This window comes from Artibeus jamaicensis, unplaced genomic scaffold (assembly GCF_021234435.1).
Source record: "Artibeus jamaicensis isolate MK-2021 breed Jamaican fruit bat unplaced genomic scaffold, CSHL_Jam_final scaffold_847, whole genome shotgun sequence".
Classification (NCBI taxonomy): Eukaryota; Metazoa; Chordata; class Mammalia; order Chiroptera; family Phyllostomidae; genus Artibeus; species Artibeus jamaicensis.
In genome coordinates this window covers 5,110,175-5,135,609 of record NW_026522057.1, presented here as the reverse complement: position 1 = coordinate 5,135,609, position 25,435 = coordinate 5,110,175, and the positions used below count along the sequence as shown (strand labels likewise).

The 25,435-nt window shown below is 41.1% G+C and overlaps 2 protein-coding genes across 3 annotated transcripts in view; both read left to right on the top strand.

Annotated features, from left to right (window-relative positions):
* The first annotated feature begins 748 nt into the window (after positions 1 to 748).
* On the top strand, positions 749 to 3,867 carry TMCO2 (transmembrane and coiled-coil domains 2). The gene is made up of 2 exons (XM_037149744.2): positions 749 to 1,516; positions 3,479 to 3,867. Exons 1-2 carry the CDS (start codon positions 1,280 to 1,282, stop codon positions 3,794 to 3,796), a joined length of 555 nt encoding a protein of 184 aa, XP_037005639.1. The 5' UTR covers positions 749 to 1,279; the 3' UTR covers positions 3,797 to 3,867.
* Positions 3,868 to 8,933: 5,066 nt separating this feature from the next.
* Positions 8,934 to 25,435, top strand: part of ZMPSTE24 (zinc metallopeptidase STE24) — a 40,322-nt gene continuing 23,820 nt past the window's right edge. The window contains exons 1-6 of one of the 2 annotated variants that reach the window (XM_037149491.2): positions 8,934 to 9,192; positions 11,023 to 11,169; positions 16,981 to 17,067; positions 19,369 to 19,485; positions 19,841 to 19,993; positions 21,279 to 21,420. In XM_037149491.2, the coding sequence (XP_037005386.1) occupies positions 9,064 to 9,192; positions 11,023 to 11,169; positions 16,981 to 17,067; positions 19,369 to 19,485; positions 19,841 to 19,993; positions 21,279 to 21,420 (775 nt within the window). In that variant the 5' untranslated portion in view covers positions 8,934 to 9,063. Of the gene's footprint in view, positions 9,193 to 9,217; positions 9,241 to 11,022; positions 11,170 to 16,980; positions 17,068 to 19,368; positions 19,486 to 19,840; positions 19,994 to 21,278; positions 21,421 to 25,435 lie in introns of those variants that run through there. The other variant, XM_037149493.2, reaches the window with a different exon arrangement.

Below are 25,435 nucleotides of genomic sequence, written 5' to 3'. Positions count from 1 at the left end.
CTTACTAAAAATTTTGGATTCTGGCTGTTAGTCACTAGCAGACTATGGGTTTACTTAACACCCACAGCAGTCACTCCTAAATCACTTCTCCCGACGTAAGTACTATGTATTTCCAACAGCTTTCTAGACTCCCGTTTTCTGGATGTGTCTCTGACACCTCAAGTAACTCACTATACCTCCCCTCCCTGAAAGAACAAAACGAGGTATCCCTTCCCCATCAGGCAGTGCTATTCCTGTTCTTTCAGTCGAACAGAATGAGCAAACTGCTCATTTTTAGTAGCATCAAACAGTATTTTCTAAAAATGATTTGTCATAACTGACCTTTTCTTTCCTTAGAACCTGCTCCCCTCCTCTAGTGCAAACCATCTTGTGGAGGATCAGTGTTGTGTGCTATCTTGTCAGTGTAATAAGCTCTTTTGGAAGAGATCAGACATTTTATATTTTCACATCACCTTGCTGAGAAGATAGGTACTAATCAGTAAGTAAGTGATTTGGTAACGTCGGATAGTTTACAGTGCCCTGGGCTACTCTTTACATGTTTACAGTATTAGACCATTTGTTCCTAATATAAATTAAGGAGGTGGAACACCCCCCTGTAAAAAGATGAGCAGAATGAGGGTCAAATGTTAAAAGCCTTCCCAAAGATCACAATTTCTAAACAATAGATCTAAACAGTGGTGACATAGGCAAAAAGGGAATGCTACAAAACGATCCAGCAACAACGTTATCTCTGCATTTATCACATAAACTTTACAATCTTTAGGAAAGCCCTCTCTAAATCTCATCTCCTCGAAGCTCCACATAGCATCAGTTTTCTCATTTGTCATATGAAAATACTGGTGTTCATTCCATAGATTATTAGACAATACTGTCCAAGTAGGGTCACCACCAGTCACATGTGGCTATTTATTTAAAATTAAATAAAATGTAAAATTTACTTCCTCTGCTACACTATACATTTCAAGGAACTGGTAGCTACCATCTTGGACAGAACATATATTTTCTTCTTTACAGAAAGTTCTATTGGACAGTGCTGTGCTAGAACCAGGAACTGCCAAAGATTCAGAGAAGGCAACATGAGAACTGAAAACCCAGGCCAGTGCTTGGCTGGTTTTGAGTGAAGGTGCCCTGGGCCAGTGGGAAGCAAGCTAACCTTTGGAACGGTGATGTCACAAAGCACAGCTCACAGTGGCCCTAGAACACCTGGCCTCCCAGGTCACTTCCCCTGACTCCCAGAAGCCTCTGCACATGTAGCTCCTGGAGCAGCTACCGTATTAAAATGTCAACATTTCCACCTTCATCTATCTGGGACAAAATAGATTATGTTTCTCTGAGCTCAATATGGAACTGGCTACAAGCAACTTTTCTGGGAGAGACTGGTGTGCCTCAGCAAACAAATTTGGGGCTACTAGATTATTTTGCTCCGGCTGTGCAAGTTATCCTGGGGATTTTATTTCTTATTTTGTTGGGAGCAGGACTGTATGCCTTATGGAAACGAAGTATTCGGTCATTTCAGGTTATACTCTTTTGTTACAGGGAAATTTAAATAGTTATATAATGGAACTTGATCAGTTCTCTCCCATATTGCTGCCACCCAGGTTTAAGGCCATGCAGATGAGCAAGGGTGAACCTTTGTCTCCGAACTTGGCTGAAACTAAATTATCCTGTAAAACTTCCCCCAATGAGGTTTCGAGCATTGAAAAATGCTCTTTCTCACAGTGGCCTTTGGCTTGTGTTATAATAAACAAGTTCACAACCTGAGAAGGCAGCCTTAACCCCAAATTTATTTGACCACTGCTGAGTGTCCCCTATGCGTCAGACACCGTTTGGGGCACCCTGAGTAGAATAGGTAGCGTGAGTATAACTGGGGTCTTGGGTTCTTGCTGTGTCTATAACTGATGAGGAGGCACGTGTACTCATTTAGTCCTCACAGCGTTTTCATTACTTGTTTTAATGAGCTAGGGTTCCGTAACTATACAGTGGCTCTTTTCAGTAATAGGAGTATAGTTGGCTGGGATTATGAGAAACATTAAGGACTTTGCATACTTCTGTTTAATCACCAATAAGAATAGCTATACTTACAATACAGTGAAAATGCCTTGAGAACCCCAACAATTCCATGAAATGGATAGAAGTTATTTTCATATGACAGAAAAACTGAGGTGAACTGAGCTTCAGTGAAAATGAAAGGAAGTAGGTTTTAAAAAAGGGCTTTCTTAAAGAGTGACTGGTTTACTTGGACAATGTGAAGAGAAGCTATTACAGGATCTATAGCATTCATTTATTTCCATATGTCATTTCTGTTGAGGAACCATGGTCGCATGCTCTCAATTTCTCACAACCCTGCATGGTAGGCAGGGCAGGGCACCTCCACTTTGTAGGCAAGGAAACTTGACAAGTTTTCCATGTTGACAGAGACTGGAAAAGCTGAGACTTGAACCCAGCTTTTAGGATTGCAAATTCAATTCTTCTCCCAAATCCCATTTAACATAATCTAACAGGCCTAAATCCCCAGCCTGGATATGTGTCTGTAAATACGCACATACACAAATTTTAATTAATAGAAAAATATGAGGCAAAATAATAACTCCCATCTGTAATTCTGGGTTCTGCTCTCATATAGTTAATGTTTAGCTCAATTAGAAAAACGAATTCACAGCTCTCCAGAAATTCTTAACCAAGACAAAGCAGCAGAATAACAGAGCAGTAAATAATATGAGCTCTAGAGTCAACTGCTTGGCCTTAAATCTTGGTTCTACCACTTATGTGACCAAGAGCAATCAGTGGGCCTCAAAGCCCGTTTCCTTGTCTGTAGGCGGGGTTTGTTAACAGTGCCTCCCTCAGGGTTGTGAGGATTATAGGAGATACTATATATTTAAAGCTTAGCACATAAGTGCTCAATAAGCAGTGCTAGTATTATTTTTCTTATTCTGGCAAGAATCTGTTCTGGTACATTAAAAAAAAGGATTTTTTGTGGGGTTTTTTTGCCATGACCAGGAAATACAGTTCTTCACTGTGTCTCAAAAGAACATATGTAGAAGCCAGAATTTCTGGTTTCCAGTACTGGCTCTACCATTTCCAGGTGTCTGACCTTGTACAATGACAGGGTCCAAACTGGAAGGTAACTAACTAAATGGCTATTCAGTTGTTTTTTCCTACAAAAATAGGTCATGCATAGACAAGAAAACTCTTAGCAAAGGGACCTGCATGCAGCAAACTCAGCAAAGGGTATCTATTATTACAGTCTGTATTCAGTAAATGCAAATATAGTCCCCGACCTGCTCACCACTCCATTTTGTGGTGAAGATCAAAAGATGAAATACGGGTGCAGATGTTTTGTTAAACAAGGCTTGGCAAAGGGATGAGGGCTTACTTTTACTGTTCTCTTTTTGTCTTTTTGTCTTGTTTTGCATCTATAGCAAATTGGCTTTTCACATGAATAAATAAGTAATGTTAAACTTCTGTTGTTTTATTTTAGAAAATGTTGTTGTTTGTAATCACACTCTACAAACTTTATAAGAAGGGCTCAGATTTTTTTCAGTCTTTGCTGGTCAACCCAGAAGGGAATGGTCTCCCAGCTCAAGACAATAATAATTTCTTCCTGTCCTTGGGTCTGCAAGAGAAAATTCTGAAAAAACTTCAGGTGGTGGAAAGCAAAGTGAAGAACCTGGAGGGGATGATCATTTCCCAAAAACCTGCCACGAAGCGGGACTGCTCCTCTGAGCCCTACTGCAGCTGCTCCGACTGCCAGAGTCCCTTGCCCACATCAGGGTTTACTTCCACATCTGAAATGTGATGGACTCCGATCTTTCTCCAGAAAAGCACGGTTTCCCTTATGATGTGTACAGTGGCGTATCAATAAAGACAGAGAACATACCGAAATCACCTTGCAAGGACTGATTCAGTGGAGCCCAACTTCTTGTGTGTGGTTGGGTAATACTGGGTATGGTGGTTGCTAAAAATGTCCCTGAGATCGTGGAGCCTGCTCTGCAGGCTGGAGACCATAAGCGGTCCTACAGAAGACGTCAGACAGATGAATCCATGGGACTGGGATGGGAAGGGAGAGTGGTCAGGGATATTGCCTTGAGCTCCATGCTGAAGAGGTTGGATTGGATCTAATCAAAACAGCAAGAAAGGGCTGTTGAGGGGTGATGCTGTGGATTGTCCTGTAAAGGTTGGCTGACCCTAGTACTGGTCTTGGGCCTAAAGGTAACTATTTGGCCCAGGAGTCTCACTGCATCAATTACTCAGAATTGGGCAAGGGTGGGAGTGGACAAAAGAGTCTGTTTAACTTTATTTAATTTTTACTGAAATTTCCTCTGTGCTAAGCATTATGATTGTCCTTGGGAATCTGTCCTGAGTGCTTCAGGTGCACTCTGGCTGGCTGGTTGAACAGGCAGTTTCAGAACAAGGAATTATAATACAGTGGGGTTTTAACATCTTGAATTTCAGGGAATTCATATGTGAACCCAACTTGATGGGGAGGCACCTGCCATCACACCCAATTTGAGCGTATACTCTCAATCTGAGTGTATACCAGAAAGACAGCCCACTGGGAAACACATAGTAGATGGTCTTCTCAGTGGTCTCCTATCCCACAAGCCTTAGAGTGTGTGCATTCTTGCCACAATAAATATGGTAATACTCATTGAAACACTAGTGTTTGACACCTAAATGAAATGTTTCACGTGGTGTACAAACTGATTTATTGCTGTGCTGGACTAAAAGTGGCTATGCTATTCAACAGGAGACAAGACAGTGGCTTTCCACATGGCATCTTCCTAGAGATTTCTGGGGTAATTTGATCATTTTTGTCCAGTGCACTGATGTTAAAATGCAACCCTTGTGTAAAATGAGACTTCATTGTACTCAGAGCAAAAAACAGGTCAACGGGTCAGCGCATACAGGGTGCACCTAGGAAAGGCTTTAAAGAGGGCACACTGAGTTATCCCATAAACGGTTACATAGGGAGGTATCGAGCAGGAAGGTACTCCCACTGCTGGAATCATTATAGAGCCATAAAAGAGGGTGGCTTGCATGGAGAACAAGGAGAGTTTCATGGTGGCTAAAGAACTGGCTATTTCCAGAGCTACAATGAAGGATTTTTGGTTCAGGGCAAGACACACTAACCTCATCCTCAAATCAGCTTTTAATTCATGATGTGGCAAATGGAACAGGTGGGGGCTATCAACAATGTGCATTATCTGGCCATGTCTCAATTTGGGGGAGGCTATCTAAATTTCAGTGTCTTTCTGCATTGTTCCAGTCATTTTGACTTGGTTATCACCTTGGGGGAATTATCAAAAGGAACGTGTTTGAAGAAGGGCCTAGAAGAATACTGGTATCAGGTAATGGAAGGCATTTAAAGGTCCTCTCATATTGTTGGCGATGGACACTTTTAAACAGGAGAGTGACACAGACTTGATAGTCTGTGTGGAAGACACAGATCGAGCTAAATGCAAAGTGTGGTAGAAACTAGTGATGGGGTCACCTTGTTCCTGGATCTCAGCTCCCAAGAAGAGATGTGTGATTCACACCACAACCATAAGGGACTAATATCAAGTACTCATTCCCAGAGAGGGCAGTTTTCTTGACATCAGAGCACGTATGTCCAGGGCACCAATTAAGGGACCTTGGATGCTTGGCAAGGAATCAAGGCAAGATAGGGAAAGGGCTTGACAGCTACTTTATCATTCGGGTTAGATGGGGTAGATGAGCCACCGTATACCTGTGTCCACTGCTCAGGGAGGAGACTCCATGTTCTCAAAATTCAGCTTCTCTCTTTTGGCAAAACCCTGACAATACCCTGTTTTGAGGCTCCTATTTCAGACTCCAGACAGACCAGCCCCTCTATTAACACTATCTTTCTGCAAAGGGGAACAAGTAATTTATTCCCTTTCCATAATTCACTTCTCCCTCCACTGTTATCAGCCTAGCCCAAGCCGCTATTCTCTCTCACCTGGTTCTTGAAATGGCCTCCTAACTGGACTCCCTGTTTACATCTGTGTCCCCATTATATCATTCTCTACACAATAGTCAAAGAGATCATGTTACTACTCTGCTCAAAATCTTCCAACTGCTTTTCTTTCGCTCTGAGCAAGTTCTTCAATAGAAGAATGCCCATGATGGCATGATCTGCACTCCCCCTCCTGCTTACTCCATACGCTCTCCCAAGTCCTCAAATACGCAAAGCATTGTCCCACCTCCGGGCCTTTGCGCTTGCTGTTCATTGTGCAAGGCACACTTTCCCCAGATACTCTCTGGCAGCTTCTCTCACTTTCATTGGGTCTGTGCTCACCCTGTCAACTATTCTGACAGGTTTTCCTTGACCATCTTACGTAAAGTAGTGCCCCTCGTGCCAACAGGCTTTTCCCCTTTCCCTGCTTTTCTGTCAGAACACTTACCACCTCCTCCACTTTTTCTTTTACATATTTGCATATCTGTCAACCCTCATCCACCCCAGCCCACTAAGTACTTAAGCTACAGGAGAAGAAAGGTTCACTGCTATATCCTGAGCACCTAGAACAGTGTCTGGTACTTAGCAGATGCTCAATATTTGTCGAATGAATGAGCGAATTATAGTTGTGACTTTTCAAAACTTCATACCAGCTTCTTGTTCCTCAATCTCTGCAGACACATGGTTCCAGATCAACACTATGATAAAATTCTCATGAGTTTGGGGAGCTATCAGCTAATCAGTGTATCTTAGCAGGCAGCAAATACTCTTTTCTCTTTTTACTGATGGGGAATGGATGCACAGAGAGGTTAAGCAACTTGCTAGTGTGTGGTACGGTTTTGACCAGCACTCGAGCAGCCTAACTAACTAAAGCTGTGCTCTTAGCCACAAAGTTTGGGTGACAGGAGCTTTTGCGAGGCTTTGCAGCGAGTGCACCAGGCTGGATGGACCTAGACAGATAAAGACGGGGGACTGAAGAGGGCATAGTGATGACAGCCCAAGGGAGAGAGAATTTTGAAAAAGGGTTTGTCTCCTCATGTTTGAAGTTGAAAACTAAAGTTTTCATCATTAACTTAAATAGTTGCAATGGATGCAAATTTTGGCAAATTATAATAACGACGATTTAAGATGACTTAAAGTTAAGTAAAGTTACTTTTTATAATGCATCCCCCAGAATCTACATAATAATTGAATAACTACCATCATCCACTTAAAATTACACAAATAAGCTCTTTAACATTTGTTCATTGTATATTTTCTTCTCTCATCTCTAATTTACATTTATATTCCACTTCCCCATTAAATGTTATCCAAATGTCACTTTTTGTTAGAAAAACCTTTAATCATATTTGAAATAAAAGTATGTACATATTAAAGTAGAATTTAAAAATTTTTCTTGTAATAGTATATGGGTCTATGTATTAGAAAGAATTCTTTGAATTGACTAATCATTATAATTATCAGTACAATGAATGACTAAAAATCTGCACAAAATAATATCATAAATTTTAATACATAAACATCAAATGTAAAAATCTACTGGAAGTGCATCTCTCAGTGAGGTGGACAGGGCTTCCCCACCAATTAACTCACGTGTCTGAATAACTGTTTCTTTCTTACTTTTGTTTTCATAGATACAGCACTGGGAAATATCACTCACACAAAAAGCCAGGAATGCTAGTTTTCTTATAGCATTGTCAATCAATTCTTTGTTTTCCTTCTGAGTTATATGCCAAACATCAAATAATGTTCTTTCATTAGCTGACAGTTCAACTAGGCCCATCACCAATTTAGCTGAAAGCAAAGAACTGGAAACAACTTGACTTGCAAAATAATTTGTTATCCTGTCAATAAAATCCATCACTTTCTCAAGTGACTTTTAAATCTATGATTACTCTCATTTTGAAGCCTATAGGACGAGTTGGGAAATTCAAGATACTGTTAATTTCAACACATCTTTAGCACTACAACTTAACTGTAATTTAAATATATTTTAATTGCAGCTGCAGATTTAGCTCGATTCATAGTAAATAATTTGCAAGTTAGCAACGCCACTCTTTGTCTATCCAATTAACCAAGTCAGACATATCCTGGGTCAGAAAAAAATTCACTTTTCAAGTCAAACAAATGTTTTAACACTCGTTCCTGTGACCACATTTCACTTTTGAATTTCAAGGCAGAGATATGGCATTGTGCTTTGATAGGAGTTTGTCCCTAGATCAAGTAAGGCCCTTTCAGTTCGGGTATTTCTAACCTACGCTATCCTTGTTTGCTCCAGGGCACTCTCTCAGGCTAAACGCCGCCTTTGACTCTCGGTGGCGAGGCGAGATGTTTACTGAAAATCTCATCACTACCGACCGTTCTCTAACATGTCGTAATTCAGAACACCCGATACAGGCTAATATACCTAGTGTCGCTGTTCACTATATTTTTTATCTTAAAGTATTTCAGGATGCACATACCACAGTCCGAATAGCATTAGTTAGAGGAATGGTCTCTAGAGCCTGGGACGTCGGCTCCTCTCGTTCTTCCCAGCTATTTCAGGGCTCATGTAGCAGTCCAGTCTGCGTTAGTTCCCGTTCAGTCCCACTACCCTGGCCGGGAAAATAACGGCTCAGGCGGCGGCCCATCCAGGCAAACCCCGAAACGAAGGAATGCAGTTGCGGCTCCGGAAGCTACAGAGCGGAGAGCTCTGGAGCGCCGCGGGGCTCAAGACGTAAGGCGGAACCTTCGGCAGGAACTCGGCGTGCGAGGGGAAGGACAGAGTGTTGGTGCTGCTCCACAGGATCAGTCCAGGGCGGAGCTGGGGTTGGCGGAGGCGGAGCGCGGCCTCTGCGCTACCGTCCGTCTCTAGCCGGAAGTGAGGAAGGCGGGAATAGTGAGGATGTCTGCCTTTCCGGCAGACTCAGGGAGGCAAGTAAGGGGCGGTGGCGTGGGGAAGAGTATTTGTGTAACACAGCCGGCTGCGCGTTGGGGATGGGATGCGGGCGGGTGGCCGAGCAGGGGCTCTCGGGAGGGACGGATATAGCTGTGACACTGCCGCGACGCTTTGAGGGGACTGTGTTGGTGTGGTACTGGTGCACGCTTAAAGGAGCAGGCGGAACCAGATGGCCGTGGGCATGTGGGCATCTCTGGACCCGATGTGGGAGATCCCGGCCGAGAAGCGTATCTTTGGGGCCGTGCTCCTCTTCTCCTGGACCGTGTATCTCTGGGAAACCTTCCTAGCACAGCGTCAGGTGAGCCTAGACAGGGCCCATCTAACCCCGACACGCCGCCTGCTCTAGGTCAGTCCCGGTCTCGACCCCAAGTCCCTGAATGCTGCTGCCCAGCACCCAGTCTTGACCCTACGGGTCCTTACTAAGCTTTCCTACTTGCTTTGATGGTGGGATTGGTCTCGAGAGAACCTGATGCTCCAGGGGCGGATTCCGCAACGTGATCGTGGGACTCAGGTGGATCAGGGCCTGGCGAAAGGGAAAGCACGCTGCTGCCTCGTCAACCTTTAGCTTTTGTGCCTGCCCCACAGCTTCCTTAAGATCCCCAGACTTCTCTTTTTTATCTTTGGCAGCGACCCATAAACCTTCAAAGGGCGATACTAACATTTTACAATAACAGCTTCCTCAAGACGTTTGTATAATTATGTTCAGCCATAGAAACGGGAAACCATTTTCTGAAAATAAAGATTTCATAAGCCTTCCAAGAACCTGAACTCTTTTCCCTTAAAAAAAAAAAAAAAAAGTGTGTTGTTTTATTGCCCAGACAATATTTTCTTGTTTTTCTCAAAAGCGTCTTCTTATTTTTTGTTTAAACAATTAAAACAGTAAATTAGCAAGGGAAAGTTACTCAGAATTTCCTGGAAATTCACATAATTCACAGCTGGGTGGATTAGAGAGCTGAACTTTTAAATGAGATAGATTTGAAGTTTAATTGACTGCTGTATTGTCATCTCTCACTGTTGGTTTGCTTTACTTAACATTCTTCTCTGATGCTGAATTATGTCAACTATGATGGTCAGAAAAACCTTTCTCTTTTTAACCACTGCAACACTTTTTCTTGAGCATTACCATCTTTTTCCTCTGAAAATTTCTTCTCATTTTACATTCCACGTGAATCTTTAAATTTAAATTTTTTAATTTTTCTATGTCTGTCAACATTGGATTGTATCTTGATCTCTTTTTCCATCCAGAATATTCAAAGAGGTGTTAAGAAGAAAAAAGCATTAGTTTCTGTCACCTAATGTTATCTGACCCAATAGCTCTTTGGGTAGCTTCATTAGTACAGAATCTCATAAGCCTCAAGAAAATACTTTGCATAAAGTAAATACACAGGTGGGGTATTGAACATTTCACTGTAGTATTTAATAATAAGCCTAGTTACAGTAACTGCTTTTCTATAGTACCTTTATTCAGTTATGCTTTAATGTAACGCCTCAGTGAGGGTTTGGTAAGATGCACAACAATAGAGAAGCCATTTGTCATAAGACCATTTTAGAAGATGCTGTCCATTACCTTTTCCAGTATCTGTTCCCTGTATTATGAGCCATGGGCTGAAATTACCTTTCCAAATTTTATACAATGAAAAAGTTTGTCTTTCTTGAAGTTTGTCTTTTCTGTTATTCCTCAAATATCTCTTAGTTTGGCTTCTAGAACCAAATGTAATCACTAGCCACAATATCTGTGAATACTCATGGTTAGCATATGTTTCCTTCTTTCATCCATGAATTTGTTTTCTACATTATAGAATGTATGTTACACCTGAAATGAGTGGTGCCCTTTTCGATGTTACAATTTTGGTCTATATATGCAAACTGAAATGTGATGACAGCCCTGATTTTAATCTCACCTAGTCAGCTAGCCTCAGATTCTCTGTTTTTTCACTTTCCTCATCCGTTGTTTTAGTGGACAGTGTGCTCGATCAGATGCAACCTTTGTGTATATGTAAAGTGAATTCAACAGGCTTAAGAGACGAGTTAATGCTATAAGCCATTCAGTGTTTGATCCTAAGTGACTGTTGTAATAAATAATGAGTTGGTTTGACTATTTCATTAAAAGGTTTTCAAAATCTTTCAGAGACGAATATATAAAACAACGACTCATGTACCACTGGAGTTAGGACAGATCATGGATTCAGAAACGTTTGAAAAGTCTCGACTCTATCAGCTGGATAAAAGTACCTTCAGCTTCTGGTCAGGACTCTACTCGGAGATCGAAGGCACTGTGAGTAATTTATGTCTTGAAGAGACAATCTATCCAATAGTTTAATACTTTGTATGTTTGTTTTCCTTTTTGTATTCTTGTGATACAAAAGAGGATATCGCATCTACAAATCCCAGAATGCTTTCCTGGCCTTTGTTATTGATAGAATAGGTATGAGCAAAAGACTCAGAAACAGAACTATTTAGTTATGATTTCGCTAACATGGAATGTAGCGAACAAAATAAACTAACAAACAAAACAGAAACACGCAAAACAGACTGACAGTTATCAGAGGGGAGGGATGTTGGGGGGATAGGTGAAAAGGATGAGGAAATTAAGAAAAGAAAACACCTTATAAACACAGACAACCAGAGGGAAAGGGGGTGGGGGGTAGAAAAGGGTAAAGTGGGGATAAATGGTGATGGAAAGAGATTTGACTTGGGTTGGTGAATGCACAATACATTGTGCAAATGACTCATTGTAGAATTGTACCCCTGAAACCTGTAGAATTTTATTAAGCAATGTCACCCCAATAAATTCAATAAAAATAAAAATTAAAAAACTGGGGAAAAATTATAGAATATGGCAATTGTCACCGAGGCTACTTGCGAAGAACCTTATGTTATAGGTTATTCTTGTAGCAGCCCCGACCTGTCTTCATGCCTCCACCCTAACTCTACAACTGCCTTTGTTGCAACCACAAGAACTCTGAAGAGCCATTTTGGTCATGTTACTCTCCTACGGGATGCAGTCCAAATGTCTTTGTATGGTTTATGAGGTGATTTTTACTTACTTGAGCCTCATCTTTTCATTTCTTCCCCCGAATTCTTTCTCTTTCTCTATTGTGCTCATACCCAAGTTGGTTTCCTATGACTCTGAGTCTTTTTACGTGTGTGTATCTCTGTCAGGGGTGCCCTTTCTCTCCCTCTGCAGTGCCGCTCACTCGGTAGAGGCTGATTAGTCCCTGCTGTTCCATTAGGGTCCGGCTGGCTTCTAAAGGAGCCACTGGAAACTTGCCCTGTCCCTCACGTCTGCAGAAAGTAGTATCCTGTTAGTACTGCCGTCAGAGTACTTACCAGGTTGTATTGAATGTGCCCGTTTAGTGGACAGGCTGGTTGTTCCTTAAAGAAAGGGTTCTTTAAAGTCTGCTCAGCATTTTATGCTTAGTGCCTGGCTTATAAGCACATAATTCATACTTATTGAATGAAACAGTAAGAGACAGGTCATTTTTACTTAGCAAAACAGGGCCAGTCTTAACCTCCATGCTAAAAGAGGAGTCTGCGTAGTGTAGGCTAGAGCACTGCTTCTTGGTCTGTTTTTCATGCTCCTCCCTGGCCCCAGACCATGTCCCTTTTTAGACATTTTTTTTTCCTAATCGTCCGTCTGTGAAATTTTAATACCACAGATACACTATATTTCTGTTTCTGTACCATATGTATGTATATTGGTGCTTATAAAGCCAGTAAGATTTTTTTCTACCCCAAAACCCATTTCTTGGTTTTCCACCCCCAGGAACAATTGAAAGTGCGTGGTATAGAAGTTAAGAGCAGACCCTGGATTAAGTTTGAATCTTAGCTCTACCATACCAAGTATGTGGCTGCAGGCAAGTCACTCAATGTTTTTCTAGCTCAGTTTTCTCATCTGCTAAAACTGCGTGGTAATGTTAGTTCCTCATTCATAGTGGTGTTCAGAGGATTAAATGAGTTAATATTTGTAAGATTCTTAGAACAGTGCCTGATCCATTGTAAGTGCGCCATAAGCGTTGGCTGTTACTAGTTCCATCACTATGATCATGTTATTACCTGTTCCTCCAGAGCGCTTTTAGGGCCCCAGTACCACTAAGGGAAGATTCCGGCATTTAAATTGGTGAGATCAGCTCTCAGTTAAAGAGAAGAAACTGACTGTTGGTAGCTCTGGTAAATGATGACAAAATTATTTATCCAGCCACAAAATCTGCCTTGACAGACACGGAGTAGTAAGACTAATGCAGTTAGAACCAGGTTATTAGAAACCTCTCCCATTTCCTCAACATGATGGAAAATGGCAAAACTTCTGGAACAGTTATGTCTTGGAATTAATAAATGGTCTGAAAAGTAAAATTGCAGTGGCTTTTGGGATAGACAGTGAATACTAGTTATTAGTCTTTTCAGTATTGATTTTTTAAGTTATATTTTTACTAGTCTAAGCCAAGTTTAGTTACTGAGATACTGAAGATTAGTGTTCAAACTTGATGCCTTCCACCCTGGCCAAGTAGCCCAATTGGTTGGAGCATTGTCCTGTACACCAAAAGTTGTAAGTTTGATTCCCAGCCAGGGCACATGTGTAGGTTGCAGGTTTGATCCCCAGTGGGACAATGTGCTGGAGGCAACCAGTTAGTGTTTCTTTCTTACATCGATTTTTTTTCTCTCTCTCCCTTCTTCTCTCCCTCTAAAGCCAATAAAACATGTCTTTAAGAACAAAACAAAACAAAACTTGATGCCTTCCGACCACTCCAGGAAAGCCAGCATTATTGAGGATCGTATTTGATTTTGGTTAATTTTATCTGAAGCATTTCTTCTGTTAGGGACAGTACCTGAGTAGGCATCGGCCCTCAGAGAGAGGGATGGAAGTAGAGATGGGAAATTTAGACACTGCCGCCTTCCCTCTCTGATGTTTGACTCTTTGAAGTTCTTTGACTTAACGCCCACAGGGCCATTATAAAAAGACAGGAAAAATATCTTCAGTCTCCTTGTTGTCGTTAGTAAGACAGTTCCAGGAGAGATGGGCAACAGCGTGGTCCTTATGGCTGGCGACCATGGGAGTGGCTCCGCCTGTCCTAGGGGAGGACGGAGTGGGAGAGTACGTGCGTGGAACAGGAGCTTTGGGATCTGCTGTGGCTCCAACCAGGAGCAGCACTGATGGGCGAACCTGGGCACAGCAGTGCTCACCATTATAACAGTTGTGCGAGTAGCGATTTTCACTTCATACACTGTTGCTGTTGTATTGTTTGATGTTCACGACAGTGCTCTGAGGTAGAAAGCGTAGGCATTATCATTCCCTTTTTGTGGGCGAGAAAACGAAGCTCAGAGAAATTAAGTGGCTGGTCCATTTATTAAAGACCAGGTGACTCTAGTAAAGGGGAGAACCGGGTTCCAGACTCCGCTCTTCTGAATCTTTAAAATTACATTGAAGAAACTAGTCTTGAAACACTAGGCCCTGCAGCACGAAGGTGCTAAATTTATCCTTGGGGAATTAGTAGCTGCACTGACCAACAGATGAGGAAGCGCTTTGTGTTACTTTGAAGTCCTTTCTGTTTGTAACAAGTTCACTAATGCCTGTGTCGTGTTGATTAAAATCAATAGGCTTATACACTTTGGTCATGAAGAACAAGTACAAAGATTAACTTAGCCTTTTTATTTTTTGTCTTGGTTCTTTCTACCCAGAGGAACATAAACAGAGGCCTTGTGTGACCACAAATGTGACAGGGCACCCAGAGAGAAGGTGTCCGGCCCCTCTGAGACCGACTTCCCTGACATCTCATAGATGTCCTCGCAAGGAATGGAACCACTAGGGAGTAGAGTAGGGCAGAGTAGCAGAGTCCAAATGGTTGCTTCTTTAATTTCTGTATGGTTCTGGGTGAGTAGTTTAGCATCTTTGAGCCTCACTTTTCTCCTCTTTACGATGAGAAGTATGTAGATATTAAACCAGATCTCATATGGTCATGTCAAGGACTAAGTAACATAATGTAAATGAACACCTATTACTGTGCTTAATACAGCAATTACTATGGTAATTGCAGCAATGACCATATTGCCTAAAGAGCGATATGGTCTCTTTAGGCAAATTAACCTTTCTGAGTTTCAGGTGCCTCGTCTATAAAATAGAGATGACTGTGCTCTTGCCATGCCTGCTTTTCAAGACTTCAGTGACATAATGTATGTAAAAGCACTGGACTTGTTTTTGCTGAGGTCATCGGTTCTTTTTGTAGGAATCCCCAGGAGCATGCTCAGTGAGATGGTCAATAAAGAGGAAGTTTACTTGGTTTTCATTCCCCAGAGCGTACTAAACAGGTCGTAACAGCTGTATCCAAATGCATTCGTAGATGCTTTCAAAGTTCATATGAAGCTGCTCTTGATACATACTTAAAAGCTGGAGTTTTAATATCCCTTTACTAAAGGCATTATAAACCGTTAATCTGTATTATTCATATTGAGAAGAGGATGAAACAGGTGCCATCCCAAGTCGATCAGTGCAACAAGTAGAGCATATACTATTCATTGATGCCAGAATGTGTCTTTTGGGAAAACAGGGCGTACGTCCATAATTGAGTTAATTGTAGTAATGTGGAAATAGCTGGACCTAGAGCTAAGGGAGCCTTTGAAAGCATTTTATTAAAACAGTGATTTTCAAATTTTGGTATATATCAGATTTTTCTGGAGATTGCTAAGGTCATTTCTAGTTTCTGATTCAGTGGTTCTGGGGTGGAGTCCGAGAATTTGCATTTCTAACACACTCCTGGGTGATGCTGCTGCTGCTGTGGAGAGGTGGTATTTGAGAGCCATGCTATTAAGCCAGCCCAGCTTACTGGTGAAGAGCTAAAAAGATGGACAGCACCAAGTGTGAGTGAGGTTGTGGGGAAATAGGAACATTCAGATACTGCTGACGGGACCGTAATTTGGTAAATACTTTAGAGAACAAGCTGATACTACCGAATCAAGTTAAAACTCACCAAGGATAAATCTAAAAAGTGTAGAATGTAAAAAGCACATTGTATAATATCAAATCATTTATACACATTCTTAAAAAGCATGTATAAACAAACCACTGTATTATTTATGGATTCATATATGAAAGTGCAGAGTAGATTGGGGCGATACCCATGAGCTCCATTATAGTGCCCCAGACTCTCAGAGCACGAGACCCGCTGTGTCTGCACCGGGGGGAGAGTGAGCGTCTGCCCAAGGAGTGAGGTCACTGTGTTCCTGAGGCTCCACGGAGAGGAGCAATAAGTGATTCCTCTTAACGAAATGAGTCTCACAAACTTAGTATCTGTTGTGAGGTATCATGTTTCCTTAACATGGATTCTCAAATTTTAAAAGCTGCTGCTTCATTTGAACGTCCACGTGATTTGGCAAATGCCTTTCTTCACTGTATCTGTCCAAGACAAAGGGTGCGCTGAGAAGGGGGCCCGCTTCTCTGACAGCCTGACTCCTGCCTCAGGAGTCACCTGTTCCTGACCTGGAGAAGGTGCGACGCCCGTTCTGCCCCAGTTCATTAGTGGACAGGACCCTCACTCACACCAATACTGACACTTTGTCCCGGCTGTTAAGGAGAAGCCAGTTATGGAGGCATAAAGCTTGGTTCGAATTCCATTTCTGTCACTCATGAGCTGTGGGAGTTTGGATAGGTTTTTCAGCCTTTCTAAGCTTGTTTCCTGGCTGTGGCCCGGTGGTGTCAGGGGGAGTCTGTCTGCACTTGAGCTGCAGTGTCTTTGGTGGGCATGATGGGACGGGGGGCCTGGGCCCTGTCTCTTGGCGGAGTGGAGAATTTGAGCCAGTGCAGCCAAATCCTTATAGAAGGCAGCATGCAGATTTTTTTTAATCCCTTGTTGCGGTCTTTTGGCAAAATTTGTTTTTAAATAGCTTTATGGAGATACATAATTTACATATTGTGCAATTCATCCCTATAAAATGTACAGGCAAAAACCTTTTAACAGTCTAAATTTAGTATTTCAGTTGGTTTGTATTCATTGAAATGCATATTTTATCCTCAATGAGATGGATCCTTTTTGGTTTATAACATGGTAGTTTCTGGTACTGCTCAAATGTGAGCAAAATATGCTTTGTTTTATAGCTTATTCTTCTCTTTGGAGGAATCCCTTATCTCTGGAGACTTTCTGGACGGTTCTGTGGCAGTGCTGGCTTTGGACCAGAATATGAGGTATGTACACCCTCTTCCTAATTTCCTTGGCTCTAAAGTGATAGCTGACCTTTGTATGGTTATTTCGTTTGTGAGCCAGTCATCTCCCTTGCAGACACGAGGGAACCGGGCACAGTAGTCTCTCGTGAGGCAGCTGCTTCTCAGAACAACTCTGTGCAACGGTGGGGAAGCATGCATGTTGTTGAGCCCTGAGAGAGGTCAGACATACTAAGCAGGTTCTCTGTGCCACACAACTGAGCAGATGCTTCAGACAAAGACAGAGTGTGCATCTCCTGCAGTCTCCATTGAGCCGCTTGGCCTGGCTACCTACCCTTCCAGGAACTCGAGTTTAAGGCAAAGCCTTGAACCTGAGACTTCCCACCCATCATGGGTGTTGGGACATTGCTTCCTGACTTTTTCTCAGAAATTGTCACGTCTTTTCCTCCCTTCCTGATTCCTTTTTGAAATGCTGGATCTCTTTTGTGTGTATAGGTACCTTGTGCTTTAATTCAGCTCATCCGATGTCCCTTTTCTGTATGCGTTTTTCTAAAGCAGCCGAATTCTTTTGACCCCTTTTTCTGTGGCATCTCTCTTCTTCACAGACTCCTTCTCCTGACCTGTCACATGTGGTGTTTCGGTTTACTTACATAATCTCTGTAGTGTTTCAAAAAGGATTTAAGGTGGTTTTATGTAATGTCACAACTGGCTCCTTTTTCTGTTCTCACCCTAAATGTCACTTTCTCAGAGAGGCTTTCCTTGACCACTGCATCTAGAGTGGAAGTCACCGGACGCTCTTTGATGAAGCACGTCTTTGTTTTCTTCATAAAGGCACTTGCCACTGTCTGCAGCTATCTTGTTCATTTGTTTTCTTTTTGTCTTCCTGACAGGAATTTTAAGCTGTAAGGGACAGACACCTTTTATATGCATATCCTTCACTGCTATGTCACTAGTGCTAGGACAATGCCAGTCACGGAGCAGGTACTCCGTAAATATTTGTTGAATGATTGAACACGATTTATATATATATGTGCATTAAAAATATTTCTTACCTGAATGGGACATACTTTATATAATGTTCCGAGATGATATTTTTGCATTTAACAATGTTTAGAGATCTGTTCCTGTCTGTATAGATAAGTCTTTGTTTGCTTTAATGTCCACGTGACGTTGTCTGTACTTCCTTGCGCAGTGCTGGTGTACACAAATGTTAGTTCAATAACAACAGTCCCTTAGCAACATGGTTCAGATTTCAATGACCATAGTTTATTATGTGAGTAATTGCATAAAGTATGAACTTCCCTGCTAGCTCTTTGGTCCACAGATCACTTGCAAATAACAGATGCTCAGAATCATCAGTGACCAGTCACCTCAGTTTTTTCAAAGTATGCTGGCAAGTCATCAACCTGTTAGTCAATTATGCAGAGTGTGTGTTCTGTGGCTTCCTGGTCTCCCAGCTATATATCCGCATGACATTTTATTTAAAAAATGGGTAAATGAAAGGGAATTGGCTAACAAAGATGAAAGTTTAGCTAAGAAATGGGAAATGGTTACACTGAAGTAAAATTCAATTCTAACATTCGTGAAGGTGTAGATGAAATAACTGCCCGTGGGAAGGCTAACCCTGCTGCCGAGAGAGGTTAGTCGTGCAGCCAGAGGAATGTGGGTATAAATGAGGAGGGCGGTTTTGACGAAAAGGATGAAAATGTCCCGGAGGTGGCGTACTGGCAGAAACTCTCACATTTGAGGACCTTGGAGACATTTTATGATGTCGAAAGCTCAGAGTGTGAAATGTTCAAAACTGATGTAAACTTTGAGAAGGCGAGCATTGTCCAAACTGTTTAAAGAAATAAACACTAATTCTTACTAAATGAGTGTTAGTTTTATTTTTCCATATCCTTACATATTTAGAATGGACAGTAGGAGATTGCCAGAATTTTAATGATCACTTAATCATTATTTATATTGATTATTAAGATATGCTGATAAACTAGGGAGAATGGGGGACGTTTCAGTAGATGATAGATGAGCAAGGTCTGGATTTTCAGATCTTCAAATCATAACTGTCTGTATGACTTTAGGTAACTTTTATACAATTCCTGTGTAATAAAAGAGGACTTATTTTAGTACCTCCTTCTCTAGCAAGTAAATGTTGAGGGTATAGATGATGTTTCAGACCTTGTGTTACCCACAGAAACAAGCACATTGCTTGAGATCTGTTAGTACTCAGCAAGTACTCATAGATTTGTTCCCCAGTAATCCATTTTAAGAACGAATTAATATTACACTATAAAAACTGCCAGGTCTCTTCCTCCTTGTGTTTAGATCACTCAGTCCTTGGTGTTTCTGTTGATGGCTACACTCTTCAGTGCGTTGACTGGTTTGCCATGGAGTCTTTATAATACTTTTGTGATAGAAGAAAAACATGGTTTCAATCAGCAGGTATGGCGGAGAATGCAAATGTCCTCTTTTAAATGTGAAGACCTTTTGTGCTCTTGTCTTCTGCTAGTAATAGTTGAAACATAATTTACTGTTTTAGAGCGTGAGTTAAATGAGAAAAACAGAACTGCATGCAGTAAAAAGCGTAGTTTAAGTTCTTGTGATAAACTATTCTGGCACTAATGTCTAGTGTTTTTCAGCTAATAACATTTAAATGTTTATTTTAAACTGTTGCCTAGCGTCATGTAATATAGTTTCACTGCCTTTTAATTTTTTTAATTGCTTTAATAATGTATCTTTTTATATTCATTTAAAAAGCAGTTTCTCAGTTTCTTGTGATGATGTTTTCTTTTTTCAGACTTTGGGATTCTTCATAAAAGATGCAATCAAAAAATTTATTGTAACTCAGTGCATTTTATTGCCTGTGTCTTCACTTCTACTTTACATTATTAAAATTGGGGGTGACTATTTTTTTATTTATGCCTGGCTGTTCACATTAGTTGTTTCTCTGGTGAGTAAAATTTTTGTTTCATTTTCTTTTACAAAGTTCCTTGGTGTGATAAGTATGACTTCATTGGCATGTAAACAGTTCTTGAGAAGCAGATGCAATATAAATAGGTGCTCATAAATTCCCCTCTTGGTTTCTATTTTGGGTTATTAAAATAGAATTGACTCTGACAGATTTTTCTCCTTCTGTTGACTATTACAGATCCTAGAGGCTAGTTGTTACTTGTAGTGATCCGGTTGTCAGGCAGTTTTGGGCTATGCATTGATGGGTTGCCACCAGAACAATGACATGGTTCGATAATGTAATGACTCTTGACTGAACTCCATTGCCTGAAAATCATGGCTGTTGTGAAGAGAAGAGATTGAAGAGGGACAAGAAGGAAAAAGCATAAACTTAGCTGGCTTTTCTTTGCCCTTCTTCCTCCTTCCTCCTAACTCCCTTTTCCCTCTCTCCCTTGTCCCTCCTCTACCCCTTCTTCTCTGTTCCTTTCCCCTTCCTCCTACCTCCTTTCCTCCCCCTCCCCCACTGTCACTGTCCCTGCTCCTCGTCGCTCTTCCTTTGCCCTCCCTTTTTTTCTTATTCCTCCCTCACATTTTCTTTTTCTCTTCTCCTTCCTATATTCTAAACTGCTTCACAACACAATCAAAATTGTCTGTTGACAGCCCCTAGAAAATACCATCTATCATCTCTTAACTCCATTGATGAGGAGGTTTATCTTAGCCTGAACTACTGTGGTGCCATTGTTTCACTTCCCACTGGTGGGATCAAGATCAGAAGATGGGCACTGGCTTGATTTACAAGTATCTGTTGTATGGCAAACTGAAGTGAGAGGAAAAGAGCAGAGGAAGTGCTTCCAAAATGCTTAGGAAGTGCTGTTTCAATCACAGTGCACAGTTGTGACCTGCAGGTAATTAATTTTAGCAGACCAACCAAATAAGATAACACACAGTCAAGTTCTAGTAATTATTTTTTAGCAAAGACTTCAAGTCTGTCACAGTTACTTTGACAGGCAGAATTCCAAGTTGTTGTGGGCTTATGAAGTTTCAGAAATCCCCAGGATAGTTTTGAATGGACCATTTGACTTTTTGGTTATTACCACCTAGAGACTACTCATTTTGATTTGATTCATCTGGTATGATATGGGGCTAGGAATATCAGAGCAAGTAAGATAAGGTCGCCGTTCTCAAGGCTAGGATCACATAGCTATTTTAATGTGATTGAATTTGTATAATGAGTAGTTTTTTTTTTAAGAACATATTCATAGGTTGTTCTGACATTTACTTTTCAGGTGCTTGTCACAATCTATGCTGATTATATTGCCCCTTTATTTGACAAATTCACACCTCTACCTGAGGGAAAGCTTAAACAAGAAATTGAAGTAATGGCAAAGAGTATTGACTTTCCTTTGACTAAGGTGTATGTTGTTGAAGGTAAGGCTACTGGGGGTAAGAAGATTTCATTTGACTGGTTTGTTTTATTCGAGTACTTTATTCTTAAAACTTTAATAAATGAACAAATCAGCCTTGGGTTTTTTTTTTATTGTTATCTAAAGGTTAGGATTTTACATTTTGGCTTTTTAAGATTGATAGGAATAGATGACATAGTTCAGGGACATGTCATCAAGCCGGTGGCCTGATACCAAATCCTGCTCTTGGCCGAAGCTATGTTTGGTTGGCTCTATGGTACTGTTTTTAATTTTGGGTCAAGGCCTTTATCACTCCCTGTTATATCATGTATATTAGACTGATTTATGTAGTTCTGTTACCTGCTTGGCTCCTAGTAATTAACGTGGACTCTTGCATAGTCAAATTCCATATAGCACTACTTTGGGCTCTCCTAAGTAAAACCCTTATTATTGGCTTTGTCTCCTTCAACAAAACTTCAGTGTTCTGGAGGACTCTGATTACACCTGCAGATTACCAAACACTGAACTACCATTGGGTAGAAGTAAGCTGTCTTATTAGCTTACGTAAGACTACTAAAGTCTCCAGGAAGCTTACAGAGATGTAGAGTAACACTGTCGTGTGGTACCATGACTTTTAGAATCTATAAACTAAAGTCCATGTAAGTTAATGAGACCAGTCCTTCCTCTGCTGCTTCCGAGCTGTGGAATCCTGGACAAGTCACTTCATCCCTCTAGGTTTCAGTTTTGCTTCCTCTAGACTATGGTTTTTGGCAAACATTTTCTGTAAAGGCCTCTATAGTAAAAGCATAGGCTTTGCAGGCCACAGGTTCACAGTCACAGCTGTTTAACTCTGTCACTATAGTACAAAAGCAGTCACAGGTAGCACATAAACATGTGAGCATGGCTGTGTTCTAATAAAAGTTTATTCATAAAAATAAATGGCAGATTGATTTGGGCCTGCAAGCCGTTGTTTGCCCATCCCTCCTCTAAACTAAAAAATCACCAATTGGATGAAGGAGTGGAAACCAAAACGTATGTAAATTGGGGGGCCAGGGGAGAACAGAAACGGCCATAACTGGAAAGAATGAATTAGCAGTAACTAGGAGCGTATAGAAATCTTAGACTTTGGTTAGCTTCTGAGGTTACACAGCCAAACTAAAGGTACAGTTGGAACATTTCTGTGGGGAAATGTTAGGAGAATAAGCTAATTCATATTACTTTAGCCTTTGAGATCACTGCTCTTTTATTTAATATTAAACTAGTAGCACACTAATCAGTACAGCAGTTTCTGAGGGTCTTTTACTGAAGGGGCAAACTAATTTGCTGATCATGTAAGTTCTAATCAGATAACATGAAATGACAGTTAATGATAACAGAAATATTTGATAGATGTGTGATATATACCACATCAGTGCTATGTGGTTTCAGATAAAGTAGTCAGGGAAGACTTTATGTAGGGATATAATATAAGCTAGGACCTTACAGAAAATCAAGGTTTGAGTAGGTGGAGGGTAGAATTTCAGAGGTCAGGTTGTGGAGTCAGCAGTCTGGGGTTTGAATCCTTGCTCTATCAGTTACCTTGTGAATTTGAGCAACTTAACTTTTGCTAAACAGAAGTTTACTCACTGGTAATATATGCATTTATTGTTAATAATGTTAACATCCCTCAAAAATATTTTGAATGAATGAATGTTCTTACTAACAATAACAACACACATTACAGATTTGTAAATTAATACGAATATTGTAGTGAGGAGCCAAGATTCCTGCTCCCAGAAAATATCAGATAGCAAGTGCTGCGCAGAGAGTTAAAGTAGTGCGAAGAAACACTGAGTAGATACTTAAGAGTGGGTCATCAGGCAAGACCTCTCTGAGCAAGTGAGTTTACGCTAAGATCTGAAGGAAGGAGCCATGCCTGCTGACATCAGTAGAAAGACCTTCCAGAGCTTGGAATCTTCAGGAAACAGAAAGAAAACCAACGTGGCTGCCATATTACAGTAGAGTGTTAGGACATGAAATCTGAGACAGGCAAGAGTCAGACCACAAAGACTTTTGTAAATCAGGGGGAGGAGCTTGGATTTTAAGTGCAAGGGAAATGCCTTTAATGGTTTTTTAAAGATTTTATTTATTTGTTTTTAGACAGGGGAAGGGAGAAAGGGAGAGAAAGATTGTGTGGTTGCCTCTCATGTGCCCTCTACTGGGGACTTGGCCCTCAACCCAGGCATGTGCCCTGATTGGGAATTGAACCAGCGACCCTTCTGTGTCAGGCCAGCACTCATTCCACTGAGCCACGCCAGCCAGGGCACCACTGAAGGTTTTAAGCAGGAAAGTGACATGGTCTGGTTTGTGTTTTTAAAATAACTTGGTTTGCTGTATGGAGAATAGATTGTAGGGGACGGCAAGAATAGAAGCATGGGGAACAATTAGGAGGTTGTTGTAGTAATACAGGTAGGAGATAGTGGTAGCTTAGTCTAGGGAAGTAGTGATTGATGGATGGAAATGGGTGCACTGTGGATATGTTTTAGAGGTAGAGTTTGCTAATAGAGTACATGGAAAGGAATAAAGGAGAAAGGGAAACATCGAGGATAATGACCTAGATTTTTAGCCTGGGCAATTAGATAAATGGTGGCTTACTGAAATTGGAAAAAACTGGAAGACAGCAGGTTTATGCGAAATTAAGTTGGATGTGTTGCATATTGAGATAGCTACCGAACATTGAACTAAGAATTTGGCAAACAGTAACTAGTTGCAAGAAAGCAATAGAAACCACCTGTGGCTGACTTAAGGGGGGGGGGGGAGAATATCACTTATTGAAACAATATTTGCTAGCTTACAGAATCACCAGGAAAGTTAAGTTTACCTAACTTGGAAAATGGGCTGTTCCCTGGGGAGACGAGGGACTCAGAATTTCACTGCAGAGCCAGTCAGGGAGAACACTGCTGTTGCCTCCTACTGTTGGATTCAGCCATTTGCACGCCTAACATCCCTGCCACTAGCACCTGCACAACTAGTTCCTCACCGCCCTTCTTTGCTAATTAGCTAACTATTCAGAGTCCCTAGTGGGTACATTTGATTGATTGAGCCAGGGCATGAGCTAGCTCCCAGGATGCTGAGGAAACAAATAATCTGGTTTTTTAGAGTTCTCAAGTGACAAGAGGTCTCTCACAAGACATGTTGTGAATTCCCTAAACTCTGAAATGAGGTTCCAATCCTGGGCAGGGTGAAAAACATACATAAGAATATAAACAAGAGGACCCAAAGAAATAAAGTCGGAAACAAAAGAGAAGTTACCACCAACACCACAGAAATACAAAAGATTTTAAGAAATTACTACTGACAACTATATGCCAGGAAATTGGACAACCTGGGCAAAATGGACAAATTTCTAGAAATGTACAAGCTTCCAAAACTGAATCAAGAAGCAGAAAGCCTGGGTAGACTTATAATAACTAGTGAAATTGAAGCAGTAATCAAAAAACTCCCAGCCCACAAAAGCCCTGGAGCAAATGGCTTCACAGGTGAATTTTACCAAACATTTAAAAAACTAACTCCTATGCTTCTCAAACTATTCCATAAAATTCAAGAAGAGGGAAGACTCCCAAAGTCTTTATGAGGCCAGTATTCTCCTAATTCCAAAATGAAATAAAGACACAATAAAGAAAGAAAACTACAGGCTAGTATCTCTAATGAATATAGATGCTAAAATCCTCAACAAAATATTGGCAATCTGGATCCAGCAATACATTAAAAAGATAATACTCCATGATCAGCCCTGGCTGGTGTAGCTCAGTGGATTGAGCACGGGCCTGCGAACCAAAAGATTGTGGTTCGATTCCCCGTCAGGGCACATGCCTGGGTTGCAGGCCAGTTCCCAGCAGGGGATGCACAAGAGGCAACCATACATTGATATTTCTCTCCTTCTCTCCTTCCCTTCCCTTCGAAGAAGATTAAAAAAAAAAGGATACTATTCCATGATCAAATGGGATTCATCCCAAGGATGCAAGAATGGTACAATATTCACAAATCAATAAACGTAATAC